The sequence below is a fragment of the Ursus maritimus genome, unplaced genomic scaffold, assembly GCF_017311325.1.
Source record: "Ursus maritimus isolate PB19 unplaced genomic scaffold, ASM1731132v1 scaffold_10, whole genome shotgun sequence".
NCBI classification, from domain to species: domain Eukaryota; kingdom Metazoa; phylum Chordata; class Mammalia; order Carnivora; family Ursidae; genus Ursus; species Ursus maritimus.
Window position 1 is genome coordinate 66417874 of NW_024423344.1, and position 16516 is coordinate 66434389.

The 16516-nt window shown below is 39.9% G+C and overlaps 1 protein-coding gene and 1 long non-coding RNA gene across 3 annotated transcripts in view; one reads left to right on the top strand and one right to left on the bottom strand.

Annotated features, from left to right (window-relative positions):
- LOC103657588 overlaps positions 1 to 11688 on the bottom strand; it is a 30143-nt gene extending 18455 nt beyond the window's left edge. Inside the window, exons 1-2 of one of the 2 annotated variants that reach the window (XR_566904.2) lie at positions 11332 to 11688; positions 6199 to 6289 (exon numbers count right to left, since the gene is read on the bottom strand). This is a non-coding gene — a long non-coding RNA (uncharacterized LOC103657588). The remainder of the gene's footprint in view (positions 1 to 6198; positions 6290 to 11331) is intronic. The other variant, XR_566903.2, reaches the window with a different exon arrangement.
- Positions 11689 to 12678: 990 nt separating this feature from the next.
- Positions 12679 to 16516, top strand: part of RAP2A (RAP2A, member of RAS oncogene family) — a 33575-nt gene continuing 29737 nt past the window's right edge. Inside the window, exon 1 of the mRNA XM_008685010.2 lies at positions 12679 to 13046. Within this exon, the coding sequence (XP_008683232.1) occupies positions 12733 to 13046 (314 nt within the window). The 5' untranslated portion in view covers positions 12679 to 12732. The remainder of the gene's footprint in view (positions 13047 to 16516) is intronic.

Below are 16516 nucleotides of genomic sequence, written 5' to 3' on the forward strand. Positions count from 1 at the left end.
TTTTCAACTCGTGCAGCCATTTCAATGTGGTTAATTACTCATTAAGCGCTCGTATTTTCTGAAGCCGTGTGAGAAGCATTAACTAGGACAATAATAAAAGAGGATGTACTGTTCTGTAAAAGCGAGAAGCTGGGTTTTGAGGAGATAACCCTGAAAAGGAGGATGGATCACTTTCCTTGACAAAATAACCGGCGGGCTGCTGAGAAGAGAGATTGGATGGGCCTTCCGCTGTGACTGTTCTGTCTTCCCCAGTGTGCCCCAAACCACTGCTGAACGTAATAGTGTGAGAAGCAGAAGAAATTGATGGAAACAGATGAGGGATGCAGCTCCAAAGTCTGGAAAATTCTTGTAATCACTTGAAAATAAGATATTATTTGAATCTAATTTAAGAATCTAGTAACTGTGAAGGCTGTTATTAGTCATGGTATACGGTGTGAAGAGATTAACTTTAGCATTAAAAAAAATTGCTGTATGACACAAAATATGATGGATCCCCATGGCCTGCTCATGCTCACTCTGGGCACATACTTGGGCCATTTAACTTCTTTTCTTCTATTTTCCTTATTTTCTTTTCCCACCAAGTGAGCGTAGCTGAATGCCACAATGTTTATAGAAATATAGTACAATTTAACTGCCTTTCTCCCATTTATATTTTAACTGGGGGGAAAAAAAAAGGCTTTCACATCAAAGGACTAAAACCCTGGGTGTAAAATTTCAGGCAGCAGTCAGTTGATAGAAAATCTGATTTTCCAAATCCTTCCTGACACTTCTAAAGTCCAAGCCCATAGGCTGTCCCCTACCTTGCCTATTGAAGACCTACTATTTTTGAGCTGGGAGTTTTTCTGGGGATAAAGCCAGTTTTAGAGAAATATCTGTATCTCCTCCTCCTTGATGTAGAGAAACTCCCCATTCTTTTCCCTTGTTTTCATCTTCTCTGTGTTACAGGATTTTTAGAAGCAGAGTTATAGTCCATTCAATCGTTCATTCATTTGCAAACATTTTATGAGTTCCCACAATGTTTTATGCAATGTGCCGAGTGCTGCTAAAACCCAAATGAACCAAACACTGTTCCTATATTCAGTTAGTAGTGGAGACAGTGCAACGATGTGCTATTGGTGTTAAGACAGAAGTCTGCTCAGGGTTACACCAGTGGTCACAAGAAGTAAGTAGTAAATTCTATCTCCAGTACACGCTACTACACAAACTGAAAAAGGGACTTTTCTCCCACTGTGTAAAAAGATAGAATAGTGTCAACCCAGCAAGAAACTAGCACTTGCCCTTACTTCAAATGGGAAAAGTTATTTTTGGAAAATTATGTTGTCATTCAAAGTCATTAGATTAACCACAGAAGTATGGTAAGAGTTGTAAAACTTACAACCTAAACATAAACCAGAAGAGAAAGAGATTAGAGAATAGACCATACATGGAGATGTATCCTAAATAATGCTGTACCTACACTTCTGCTTTTTCAAAGCAAACCCTAGTCTTAAAATTATGCCTGGTCATCTATCTTATCTGATGAAGAGGAAATCACCGTTTATTCCTAGCATAGGGCCTTACACATAGTCAGTGGTCTAGAATTACTCCTTGAATGCTAATGTTAGAAACTAGATAGGATGTTGTGAGTTGTGTTAAGAATTTGCTTTTTCTCTAACACAGGTGTCTTAATTCTCTTTTGACTTTTGAAATGTTTGATATTCAAATATTTGATATTTGATCTTTTAAGTTTTTGGTAAGAGTTATAATTTTTTATCTAAATTCTTTTCAGTCATTCAAGAGATACGCATTAAGCATTTGGTTTGTACTAGACGCAGATCTAGGTACTGAGGATTACAAGGCACAAGACAGACCAAGACCTTATGCTCTAGTGGGGCAGACAGACAATAAGCAAATAATCAAAATGATAATTTCAGGTAGTGATGATGAGTGTAGAGAAAAGTAAAACGGTAATGTAAACACAGCGTTCTAGAAGTAGGGATTAGATCATGTGGTTAGGGAAGGTCTTTCCAAAGAAATGACATTTGAAGAGAAACGTAAGAAATGGGAAGGAACCAGTGAAGCAAAAGTCTAGAGAATCCACAGCATAGCCACTCTGTAAATCTGACCCAACCACGAAGACTACACGCAGACTAGTACACTCAGGCCAAAAATCTGAACGTTTTCCATGATTCCTCTTCTTTCCCATCACCCCTTCACCCAAACCATCATCTAGTCTTGTCAACATGACCTATAAAACAAAATCTCAAATCTCATCTCCATTGCTGCCCTGAACAATCCACTGTCTATCACCAATATGGTAGCAACTAGCCACATGGGGCTATTGCTCATTTGAAACGTGTCCAGGCTGGATGCTGTAAGTGTAAAATATACACCAGATTTCAAAGGCTTCGTATGAAAAAAGGTAAAATATCTTAACAATTTTTGTCCTGATTATACATTGAAATGATAGTATTTTAATATATTGGATTAAGTAAAATACATTTTAAGAATTAATTTTACCTGTTTCTTTTGACTTTTTTCTGCTATATATTTTATTTTATTTTGTAATGTGATTTTTAAAAATTCAAGGGTTTTCTTTTTTGTTATATGTTGTTATTAACTAGAGTCCACAGTTTATTTAGACTACCTTAGTTTTTATCTAATGTCCTTATTTCTTTCCAGAACCCCATCCAGGATATTACATTACATATAGTTTTCATGTATCTTTAGGTTCATCTTGGCTGTGGGAGTTTTTTAGGCTTTTCTTATTTTTGAGAAGCACTGGTCAGGTAAATTGTAGGATGCTTCCCTTTTTAAAAAAATTTTTAATTTATTTAAACGAAAACAAAAATAGTTTATCCATATATCCCACCTCCCAACTCCCCACCTCTGGCATTGACCAATCTGTTTTTTGCATCTGTGAGCTTGCTTTTAAAAAATGTTTGTTTTAATTCCACAAATAGGAGGGATCGTACAGTATTTTTCTTTCTCTATCTGACTTATTTCACTTAGCATAATACCCTCAAAGTCCATCTATGTCATCACAAATCGCAAATGGCAAGATTTTTTTTTAATGGCTAATATTCCATTACATATATGTGCGTGTGTATATATGTATATATACACTACAGTTTTTTTATCCATTCATCCACTGATGGACCTTTAAGTTGTTTGCATATCTTGGCTACTGGCTATTGCTATATGGCCAATGCTGCAGTGAAGATGGGGATGCATATACCTTTTCAAGTTAGTCTTGCTTTTTCTGATGTGGGGTTCAAACCCTTCACTACTCAGGAAGAAGCTCTGTATTTTGGGTTCCCTCCTTGTGGTGGGTCACTGCGCCAGGTATGGGGATTATGTGCCAGCCTCTCCTACCCATTTCAGTGTGATTTTCTTCTCATTTGCCCAATGTGTAGTCATCACTCAGCCAGTCTTTAGACTTTTTTTTAAGAGAGAATTGTCCCATATGTAGCTACAGCCTCAGTGTGACCATGGGAGGAGGTAAGATCAGGATTTTCCTGTATCTTCTTTTCCAGTATACACATTAAGGCTATAAATTTCCATCAAAGAACCACTTTACTGTATCTCACAAGATTTGATAGATAGTACTTTCATTATTACTAGGCCCCAAGTGTTTTTATTTTATTTTTTTTTTATTATGTTATGTTAGTCACCATACAGTAGTACTTCATTAGTTTTTGATGTAGTGTTCCATGATTCATTGTTTACGTATAACACCCACTGCTCCTTGCACTATGTGCCCTCCTTAATACCCATCGCAGGGCAAACCCATCCCCCCACCCTCCTCCCTTCTGAAACCCTCAGTTTGTTTCCTGGGGTCCACAGTCTCTCATGGTTCATCTCCCCCTCTGATTCCCCCCCTTTCATATTTTCCTTTCTTCTCCTAATGTCCTCCATGTTATTCCTTGTGTTCCGCATATAAGTGAAACCATATGATAATTGTCTTTCTCTGCTTGACTTACTTCACTTAGCATAATCCCCTCCAGTTCCATCCATTTCGATGCAAATGGTGGGTATTCATCCCTTGGCTGAGGGATGAATTAATAAATTAATAATTAATTAATTGATTAATATTAATTACATTAATTACATGGCTGAGTAATATTCCATTGTATATATCCAAGTGTTTTTAAATCTCTTCTTTAACCCGTGAGTTATTTAGCATTATAAGTTTTTTAAATTTCCATATATATGGTTCTTCATTTGTCTTTTTGTTTTTAAAGTTCTAGTGTAATTATGAATTCAGATTCTGAATGATATCTATTCTTTGAAGTATATTGAGATTTTCTTTATGATCCAGCATATAATCATTTTTTTCCAATGTTCTGTACATGCTCAGAAAAAAATATGTATGCTGTAATCATGGGTTATAGAATTCTCTACATGTCTTCCAGTCCAATTTTGTTAATGGGCTATTCAAATCTTCAGTATCCCTGTAGGTTTTGTCTGCTGGAGCTATCAGTAATTGAAAGAAAAAAGATGCACTATGAGAGTGGAATTATCCATCCATCCATGTTGTCAGTGTGGGTCTCTGTGTAGCAATATTCTGGGATTCTGAGGCCTTCTATGTCTATGAATATTTGTATCTCATTCTCATACCTGAATGTCACTCTGGGTGAATATTAAACTTCTGTTTCCAGTTCTTCTCCCTTTGATATTTTAAAACTCTTCCTCCATTGTTCTTCTGACTTCTAATGCTGCTATTAAGAAATCTGATGTTTAATCTGATATTAATCTTTCATACTGTAAACTTTTAAAACTTTTGGTCCTGGATATTCCAAATTTCACTATAATATGTCTGTAGGCATAGGTTTCCCAGACCACTTTCCTTTGAGGCTCTAAGAGCCCTCCTCACTGAGGTCTTTTACTTGTTTACCCATCCATTCATTCATAGGAAATTTCACATCATCATTTCTCTAAGAAATCATTTTCTTTTTTTTTTTTTTTAAATGATTTTTTATTATATTATGTTAGTCACCATACAGTACATCCCCGGTTTCCGATGTAAGGCTCGATGATTCATTAGTTGTGTATAACACCCAGTGCACCATGCAATACATGCCCTCCTTACTACCCATCACCGGTCTATCCCATTCCCCCACCCCCCTCCCCTCTGAAGTCCTCAGTTTGTTTCTCATAGTCCATAAGAAATCATTTTCTTTTGGGGATTTCTTTTATCTCTATGCTGCCACTTCTTCTCTTCTCCATATCTCTTGATTTTTTCCCTTTTTCTATTTCTTTGAACTTCCCTTCCTCTTTCTGTGAGATGACCTCAATCTGTTCTTCCAATTCCCTCATGTGTTCCTTAACTGCGTCCCTTCTGCCATCTTATTCTCTTTCCTTTTTCTTTTCTCAACTACTATATATTCCATTTGTAGTATGTCTATTTGGTTCCTTTTGTGTTTCTTTGTTTTCATATGTCTAACAGTATCCCTTATCTTTTTTAGCACATTTATTGGGGGTTAAATGTAAATGCTTGGTCCATTCTAACGTTTATGCTTCTGATGAAATCTATACACTTTTTTTTTCTTTGAAATAGTTGTTCTTCTCAAAATATCTTATCATGTGCATTCATTCTTTTTTCTGGAAATGCATATGAGAATGGACGTAGGGTGACCCACTAGGGCTGAGGAGGACTTGGGGGATGCTGGACTAAAACCATGACAGTCCCAGGTAAACCAAATGGCTAATCATCTTTCTAGACCCCATTTTGAATCCCACCAAGTTGCTCAGGGATGAGAAGAAATAAGCTCTAGAGCAGAGAATCCCAAGTCAAGGAAAATCACAGCCAATCACTCTTTAGGTCTAGAGTTCATCTTCTGCTTCCCCCAAGAGGAGAGAAGCAACTTGAAAGAACAGTCCTTAGGTTGAAATTCATGAGCCCAGGGAAGTAAGAGTAGGAGGTGTGGATGGGCAAAGCCCTAAGTTTATTAGGACCTAAGGAGTTTCTTGGCTCCTTACAAGCTCCTTACAAGCTCCTGTGTGGCCCTGCTTGTCCTCCTGAGTCCACTTGGACCAGAGCTCTGCGTCACCACACGTGTGGGGGCAGACACTGATTTTCCCAAGGCAACAGTGACTGAGAAGCATGACCACATGTGTAATAATTCTTTTCCTATTTTATTATTTTCCTGCAGTGTGGCTGGCTGCTTATTGCCCTAGGCCTAAACCACCACCACCCTCTTCTCCCAGTCCACTTACCAAACAGTTCCCTCAAATCTTTTCATTACCAGGGTTTTCTCATAATTTTCTTCATTTGACAGTGTTGTACCCTCTACATTGCTTCCATGACCTTGGAGAAAGGAGCAGCAATAATGTTAGTTCAGCATCTTCATGTCATATATTTGTATGGTGGTTCCTAATCATTTTTACATTTTTTATTAAAAAACTACAAGCTTCTTGGACACGTAGAAAAAAGGGCTCTGGAAATGGCAAAGCACAATAAATATTCATTACATTCTTATAAATAATATTAAGGTATGTTCATATGCCTACCATAGCCTAATTTTTAAGAGATATTCTTATATTTGTATGGAAAATAGCAGTAGAAAAATACTACAACCATATTTGACCAGAAACCACATAAAATATGACAAACTTCTGATTTTTGTTACAAGTATTTATTACCGTTGCTACTAACACATTTGGCACATCTATGGGGTTTTTCTAAATTCCCAAAATGCATCACTAATCTGTAACTTATTATTCCTTATAGCTCCGTAATTGAAAAGACTTTTCTATGGCAAGGTACAAAAAGGCATTCTAGGAAAAACATTCTAAATTACATTATTTACCTAAAAGACTATCTTTATATAATGCTGGTCTATTGAAATTTTTCTTTTCAATCAAATTCCATTCATTTTCGCATAATGCATGCCAGTAACAGCTACCATGAAAAAATAACCATAAGCAAAAACGGTTTTGCTGTCTGTCTTCATTTTTTGCTACCCTCATTTTTCTTTCTACTTCTGTTTGTGAAGTAGAAAGAATTCCACCTTCTTGATGCCCTCAAGTCCATAATTACTTCTCATGACAATTTTTTCATGATGCCCACATTATAAATTATTCATCATTTTTAATAATACCTTAACTTCTTCAAATGTACCCTTGTAATCTTTCTACTTTTTCTTCTGTATTATTTTCCCCCCAGATTATTTCTATACCTTTGGTAACCTTGCCTTGAGACTTCTAGCCTCTGATTTTTACCCCTGATAGCTGTCCCTAGAATGGCATTGCTATAGAGAATTAAAGAATCAAGTGATTCTGTATTTTCTACATTCCACTCCTACTTCATTCCTGCTGTCTCCCTTTGCTCTCTCAATTCCTTGCACCTAGAGTGCTCCCTTCTGACCCATCGAGTCTATTATTTGGCTACTTCCATCAAAACCTGACACCATATTAATTTCCTTCAGACAGCTTTCCTTTATTAAACCCACTTCAGTTTTTTCTGTTTCTTTGAAGCTCCCAGAATTCATGTATAAACTATATATAATATTATCATGTCCTTGAAAGTGCTTGTTTTTATAATTTTATTCAGTTATGTAGTTATATATTTTGCAATATTTTATTATTTATGCTATTATTACATCCTTACCATCTCTAATTTTTTCTGGTTAGCATGAATTATAAGCTGTTATTACATAATGTAAATGTGCAATCAGTTGTTTAACGTTGGTCTCTTCCATTTATAATGTCTTTAACTACAAGCTCTTCAGTCTAATTGTCTGTTTTTGTATCCCCAGAGCCTAGAATAACATTCATAGTAAGTGTTCAATTAATATCATAATGTCTTTGAAATGCCATTCAGGATATCAGTAGGATATGCATCAGAATATCACAAATACTCACGGATTTTTTTAAAATACCATTTTGTCTCAAATCTCTCACACTCTCTATAGCAGTTGGGATGTATTTGACTCCAAGACGCAGAAAACCTCACCGTCTTAAACTAACACAGACTTAAACCAAAGGAGGCTAGCTGTTTACTTAACCAGTAAGTCCAAAGGTAGGCATTTCCAGTATCGGCATGACAGTTCAATATCGTTTTCCAGGACCTGGATTCTTCTCATCCTTCTTAGCCACCCGAAGCTTGCTGGTTTGCAACCTCACCATAAGGCATCACGGCCCAAAGATGGTGGCCACATTCTCTTATTTCAATGTGCAAAGCAGGAAGCAAGGGGAGTGACACCAAAAAAATGGGGATATCTACTCATTCTAGTCAGAATCCTCGGAATCCCCCAGTCCCAGTGACTTCTTCCCATTCCAATGATGAGAATGGAGTCATATGCCTACTGCTGGACTAACTGGGCAGAGAGGAGAGGACTGCCATTAATGATCAATCCTGATTCATCCCATATTTTTCACCCAAAAGAAAGGGAAACTGCTGGGGATGCAAGCAACACTGTGTTTACTCTTCTGCCACGTTAAACAAACCACACTGGAGCTCTATTTTCCTCTGAACATTCAAGCTTTTAAGATTCTTCAGGCTTTTTTCTATTTCCTCTATCTTAATCATTAAGCCTTTTCCTTCAGTAACATTTACTTTTTCAACCAGAAGTTTTCTTTCATTGACTTGTTTACATACTCACTTCATTCCTGAATTCTTTTTCTTTTCAAAAGTGCTGAGACATACTGCATTTTCAAAAAAGAAACAAGCTTATTTTGCCCCTTCCTTTCCACTGTTTACATATACTTCCATTTCTCAACTCTATCAGGAGCCTCAGAGGCCAAGAAAATGTCTTCTGCTCAAAATGTACTTGACTTGCCCTTCCCCTTTATGGTTACTCACACTTACGTAGGCCTTAATAGGAAGCAATAGGAATCAGGGTTTTATAGATAAGAAGCCCTGCTAATATTACAAACATCCTCTTCTAACTTGTTTAAATTCTTTGCAGACTTGCCTCTTGCTCTAGTCAGAAAGTCCCTGAACACAGTGTATTTCCCACTTCAACCCACCTTTTCCAACATCTTTCAGAGAAGCAAAGAAAGGAGCTGGGTTTCCATAGTAACACAAGTGTGACAGTTGAGGGTATCTGGGCATAGGTGAGATAACTCTCAGATTTAGTGGGGAGAGGAGAAATGAAGTTTTTCTTTTCTTTTTTTTTTTTCTTCCAGTAATGCCTTTCTGAAGCTAAAGAGGCCCTAAAGTGTCAGTGCACAGTGTTTTCACTATCATACAGATTTACAGCTCTTGGAGAAAATTCAATTTCATTTTATCTCTTTTTTATTTTGTCTTTCCCACAAATGAATGGATACGTTCATGCTGGCATAAAAATGAACATGATTAAGAAATCAGGAGACAGACACCCATCTCCCAACCAAATCTTCAAAATTCTCTACACATTCTGATATCCTTTCTTATGGCAGCTAATCCTTCAACCAGTATTTCACATACAGCCTCAAATTAGGTAAGTACCATCATATAAGACAGAATAGGAAAGAAAATATGCCCTACTTATCATGTTTCTTTTGCTTATTAGTGGTTAAAATTCTACCCTTATGGTAACATTGAGAATGAATATCAAATGAATATGAATTCATCGAGAATGCATATCAAATATCAAGATGAGAAATATAAATGAGGTGAAACTACCCTAAGGGCTGCAGTCTGTATACTTCTCCTTATCAAGAAAAGTCAGCAGTAATGAAAGGTCAGAGAAAACAGCCTGAAAAATGTCAAAAAGCTCTCCTACTCTTTATTATGTTAAGTGGAGTGACTAGGGAGCCCACTCACTTTTTTTTTTTTTTTTGGTGACAACTTCTATCAGATGCACTGTAGTCCAGAGCTTCTCAACTTCTGGGGACCCAGGAAGTGAAAAGTTGCTTAAGGTTACATTCTGGATTCACAATCCCAGTGCAAATTAAAAAAAAAAAAAGCCACTGGACCTTTATTTGCTTGCAAAATAAATGATTTTTCAGCTCCACTGTAATGCACCATACTACACAGATTGTAATGATCTACACAAAGAGAGAAAGTTTGATGCTTCTCAAAAAGCCTAGGAATTTTATCACCATGATGCACAATTTGGATCTTAAAAGGACAATCTGTCTTTCTTCTAAAAAGAAGTGTGACTGTTACAAAGCTAAAGTAACCTCAAATCAGCACACAAATTTCACATAAAATATAAGACTTATAAAAAGCTAGGTGAACACTGCTTCCATCTACATCTTCTTGAAATATCCCTGCCAAAAAAACTCAGATACAACGCATCCACGTGAGCTCCTTTAATTTTAATTCACTTTTCCACATTACTAGTTTAGAATGAGATATCAGATCCTCTATGGTTTCTACGATCTTAAAACATTCTTCCGATTCGCATTTTTTTTGCAATCTGCCTTCACTGCTGATTCCAGAGGCTCAGATATTACCTCTCATACTTTGACAATATTTAATCAAGAAATGAAGACTGAGTTATATTTATTACACATTTTGACATGACACTTGCCCTCACTTAAAGCAAAAACTTGGTATGTGCTATACCATAGCAAGATAATGCAAAAATGTAAGTTCTCCATTCTAATATAATGGACTAACAGAGCAATAGAACACTGCTGAATCTAAGTACGCCTTTGTAGTAGTTTGATAATTGACAGAAAAGATGGTAAAGGAACACCTGGTTTTTCGAGGAACTCAGACCAAAATCCTCCTACATGATGACCTTGTGGGGAAGAGAAAGGGCGAAGAGGTATGCCATGATCAAACATCAGAACTGCAGAAATTTATTATTCCCAAGAAATGTGATTTAGTAACAGATGGGTGCAGACTTGTCTGAGAAGGACATAGCTTTAAGTAAGGTAAATCCAATAACCAGTTATTACAAAATATAATCCAGGAATACTTGGAAATACAACTTCTCCTAAATTTGACGTTGCGGGTATGAGAGACTGTAACTGACATATAATGCTACAGAGACGGAACGGTAAGTTTAAAAGCTAAGTAGTTAAAAAAAAAAAATGTTTCAGGAGGCACGCACGGAAAACCCGTGCCAACTGCTGCAGTATGTCTCCTTAAGTACCGGAAAATTTCTCACCCTAAGGACAAAAGTCCCTGTTCTCTCGATTCATCCCACGATTCAGCCCACATCCCTCAGCACTATTTCCATGCCCATCATTTAGGCGGCATGCCAAGGAGACGACGTTAAACGCAGAATTCATCCCTCTCGCCTGCAAAACACCTTGCTTCTTGCCAGCATAGGGCACAGCGACCGGCCCCTCATTCTCCGACCCCTCCCGGACCCCACCACCGGCCCTGTCTCCATACCGCCGGCCCTAGGTGGCAAGGGAATAGCGAGTCCTGGTTGGTTCACATCGAACCTCCGTCATTTGTCAGCTTACCTACGATTGGTTGGCAGAGAGTGCGCAGAAGCAAACGCCCAGCCTGTCCAGGCAAAGGGAGGTGAGTTGGTTGATCCTGCGTCTAGAGTTTCCTCCATTGGCTGACGGTTGGGTGTCACGTGGCATGAAGTGGCTCTCTATTGGCCGAGAATGGTACCACGGGGTACAGAAACGTGATCTGGTTGGTTGGAATGAATCCCAGCTTCCTACTAGGTGCCCCGGCTAGCTGTTGCTATGAGGTGTCCCTGGGCTTTCTGTTGCGGCTTGGAGCTCCGTTTTCCCCGTTTTCCAAGTGCCCATAGCTGAGAGGGCGTGGGAAGAGCTCGACACCAGTCCGGAGCTGGAGCAGGGCGGGGCTGGGGTGCGGGCTGGGGCGGTGGGCGGGACCCCTAGCGACGTCACCAGCCGTGGGCCTGGCTTTCGCGGGCTCGCCTTCGCCTCCTTGGGCTGTGGGCAGAAGGGGTTCTGTAACCTCTTCCTCAGTGTTCTGACGCTTAAAACAAAGCTTCAGTTCGTTGTGTTTATGTTCGTCCCCTCAAAAAAAGCTTCTTGTTATGTTTATGCAAGATAAAAAGCAAAGCTCTCAGGAGTACTGAGACACTGGGTGGTGTCAAACAAAATCCCTCACCAAGACCTCCTTTTGGACCTTGTCCGTTTCTTCTTTTCACTCTCCGCCTCACGTTAAAGCCAGCAGATTGCCCTGGCCCCGCTAACATCTTGCTTCCCCCAAATGCCCAGCGTGGGATTCTCGAGTTGACTAGGTTCTTGGCTCAGGCAAACGAACTGCGCATGCTCAGTACGCAGACCCTGGGGTTCGACGGGGCGTGCGGGGCAGGGTGCTGTTGGGTGGCAGAGGAGGTTGTTTATCTAAGCCCGAGCCCAGGCTTCCGCACCGCGCAGTCTCCCGGGAGCGCGCGCGGCCGGTCGCCTAGGCGACAGGGAGCAGGGGCGGGGCTGCGCCGTGGAGCCCCGCCTCGTGCTGCCGGGCCCCGCCCCCGCGAGCGCTGCGGCTCCTGCTCGGGCGCGCGCTCCGGCAGCCGAGGAAGCGGCGGCGGCGGCGGCGGCAGCGGGCGGGGAGCTGGGCGTGGAAGCGCGAGGGGCGGGGCGGGCGGGCGGCACTGCGGGCCCACGGCTCGGGCGGCTCCGGTGGCTCCGGCGGCTCCCGCTCGCTGCTCGTGCTCAGTGCCTGCCGGCGCCCGCGGGCCGCATTGCCGCCCGGCTCGGCCCATGCCTAGGGCTGCTGCTCCCTCCGCCGGCGCCCGGGGGGCCGCGGCGGCCGTGAGGTGGGGGCGGCCGCGGGAGGCGGCGGGGCCGGCCGCCGGCGCAGGGTCCGGGGGCGCAGCGCGGCGGGCGTAGGTCTATGTCGCGGGCGGCGGCGGCGGCGGCGGCCGCGGAGGGACGATGCGCGAGTACAAAGTGGTGGTGCTGGGCTCGGGCGGGGTCGGCAAATCCGCCCTGACCGTGCAGTTCGTGACCGGCACCTTCATCGAGAAATACGACCCCACCATCGAGGACTTCTACCGCAAAGAGATCGAGGTGGACTCGTCGCCGTCGGTGCTGGAGATCCTGGACACGGCGGGCACCGAGCAGTTCGCGTCCATGCGGGACCTGTACATCAAGAACGGCCAGGGCTTCATCCTCGTCTACAGCCTCGTCAACCAGCAGAGCTTCCAGGACATTAAGCCCATGCGGGACCAGATCATCCGAGTGAAGCGGTGAGAGGGCCGGGGGGCGGGCAGGGGGCTTCGCGGTGCTGCCGGCAGCCGACGTCCCGGGGCCAGAACTCCCCGGTGCTCTGGGTGGCCGTGGGCAGGGGGAGCTGTCTAGGGAGATGGCTCTGGGGTCTCATGCTCTATAATAATTTTTTTTTTTTTTGCCAGCATCACCACCATCATCATCTTGAATCTCAAATTTGAGTGCTTTGTTTCACAACTCAAATTTGGCATCCCGTGAACCCACAGCACAGCTCTTTGTCTCTTGGATATTATTAGTAGCACTTGTGCAGAACCCCAAAGGAAACAAAGTTTAAAACTTGCAGTGGGTGAAAGGGTTGGGTAGGTTTGTGTTGGGAGGAGGGGAGCTGGGCAAGCATAGTGGAGACATTTTCAGATTGAACAACAAAAAATCTACCTTGGCAATATTTGACAGCAAAAATTGCTCACACGTATATGGTAAAAATGTCAGGTCCAGAGGAAAGAGACCTTTCTCCTCTCTTAAAAGATTGAGAGGTGCCAAGGCGTTTTACAAAAATGAACGGTGCAATTAAGACGAAACTTTAAAGACATTATTAAATTATTTGAAGACATCATAACAGTTCAGTGAGATTGAGTTATTAGCATATAGGAGCACAGATATGCCATTTACATTAAAGAATGCGGCTTAACTTTTTTTTTAATCCAACTGCCTTACCCCCTCAAAAAAAAAAAAAAGAAAGAAAGAAAGAAGGAAGGAAAGAAGTAAAGGAAAAAAAGGGAAAAAAGCGTTCCTGGAAACAAAACAGAAGTTTCTTCAAAGGTGTAACTCAAGTATTAGCTAATTTAAAGTTAATGCAAACCAGCTCTTTCCTGATACGAACTCTTTATTTATTTATTTTTTTTACAGTGTGCATTTTGAAAATAGGGCTGGTTGCTTAAGTGGTCTAAAATACTTGTTTCCTCTTCAATTAACTATATATTTTCCTATAATTTCAAGGATCAGAAATATAATAATATCTTAGGTCCAAGTTTTAGCAAATTTTTCTAGTTACTAGTTACATAGTATTCTGTGTGATTCTTATTATTAGCTAATAATTGCTAATAATTTTGATTTAGTGTAATTTTTTTCTTGCCTAATTCTAGCTTTAGCCCTAAATTTGAAGACATTTACTGAAAGATAGTTGTAAGTGTACTGTAGACACAATCACGTTGAAAGTCAGAGTCACTCATTTTGAAAGAGCAAATATCGAATCATGTGTACTCAGTAGGTACTCAAAAATTCATTACAAGGGGTGGATTTTTAATGCAACATGAGATCAAAGGATAGGCCCTGTCCCCACACCCCTTAAACTCATTGCACATGCATTTTAATAGCTAAACTAATATTTTGTATATTATTTCTTGTTAAATTTCAAACTAGAATAAAGTGAATATTTTCATGGTCTCTGTTGCTGTTCTAAGATCTGTAAATCTGATAGCTTTTTACTTCTCCAGTCTCATTTTCTTAAAGTTAATTGCTGTAGATAACAAATGGGCAGTTTTGATGCTAAATTTAATAAATGTATACTTAAGGGGCTACATTGAAGTGACTCAAATCCTTAATTAGTACACCACCCCCCAGACTACAAAAAAAAAAAAAAAAAAAAAACAGGGCAGTCTAATACATTGTCACATGTCAATCTTAAGCCATATACATTCATCAGATAATAAAGTGAATGCCCCAGCTGCCCAAACTTTACATTTAAATATATACATATAGTTTAAACATTGATAAAAGGGCAAACTTCTTGACAAAAGCCTAGGGGACAGAATATGATTTTGTAGTTTCTCGTGATTTAGTGGAGGTTACTGATAGTGGGCTAGTCTAAACTTGGTATGCTGGAACAATTTATTTGTTTGCATCACAACCTAGAGAGAAAAATAAGAGTAAAATTCTACTTGCCCAGGTGTCATTTTATTCACTAGTCTCAGTTCTTGATGTAAAAAAAACCATGGATCTGCTGAAGTCAAGTTCATAAACTTTTTTCACTGGAATTCATCCATTGTAGCCATAAGGACCCCTTGGGCCCGTCTGTGTCCTGACATTTTATATCTCACCCTCACTTTTATCATCTGGCCTCGCAGCCCATAACATGTTATAAGTAACTTAAATAGAAAGAAAGGATCTGTGTATATTGTGTATATTACAAGGTAATAGATGATGCCTATGTGAGGCTGAAGTAGGCGTTAAATGTGCAGGTGATTTCACTCCTCCCACTTACTGAGAATAAAACATGATTTTTCAAATAAGTGAATTTTCTACTCTTTTTGGTTATCAGTTTTTAAATTAACCAGCTGCTATAGGAAGTATTCAGTAATTACTCCTTCCCCTCTTCCCACTAGCTGCTTTACATATTACAGCAGTTTGGGGGATATTTAATATCACCATAATGCCAGTGACCAAAGTGAAGTGCGGAGAGGTTTGGTGTTTTACCCAAGACTAGTCACTGATAGAAGGATTTAAACCAAGATCTGTTATGATCCATGTACTCTTCTCCTATACCAGGCTGCCTTTGAACTTGTTATTTACTGGCAAATTCAATACCCAGCTTTTGGTCTAGGGAGGTATTGTTCAATACAAGTATAATGTGAGCCACAAATGCAATTTAAAAATTTCTAGGAGCTTTTTTTTTTTTTAAATTATAGCAGATAAAGTTAATAGTGTATTTTTTAATACACTATATAAAATATTGCCATTTTAACATGTAACCAATATTCAAAAATTGAGATATCTTACTTTTTATTCTAAATTTTCGGAATCTGTTATGTGATTTACACTCACAGCACATCTTAATTCAGACTAGCCATATTTCAAGTGCTCAGAAGACACGTGACTACAGGCTACCATATTGGACAGTATACATCTAAGATGTATAAATTGTAGGGAAACAAGCCTGTTTCCTTATCTGTGAAAGAGATGCACCTTTCAAATTCTTTATTGGGGTTAAATGAGATAATTTATTTTAAGGTGTCCAACACAATACTTTGAACACAGAAATTGCTCCAAAATTCCAGCTGTTCTTTTATTAATAACCTTGTCACCCTACCTTCTTTAAATTTGATCCTTGATATAAATGTAATTTTAGAGGAAATAAATTTGTGACTGCCTTCTGAAATTCATTACCTGATATAGCCAAGATGAGGATAAAAAGCAACTGGGGTTAAAACAACCCTTGGAAAAATTTTGCTTGTAGATTCTCAAAATATTTTCCCTTATTAAGGGCCTTATGGAAAAGGGGAGGAGACTGAAGCTTTAACTTCAAGTATAGCCAATTCATGGCCACGCAGTGAAATGGATCTTTTTATTGAATTGTTCTTGTATGGAAGGTTGTGCTTTTAGAAAAATCTAGAACAAGCCCATACTCCCTCCAGTGTTTACAGGTGCAGAGGCATTCATGGACGTACACTCTCTCCTGTCCAAGCCAAGTGGACCAACTAAAAATGGCAGTATT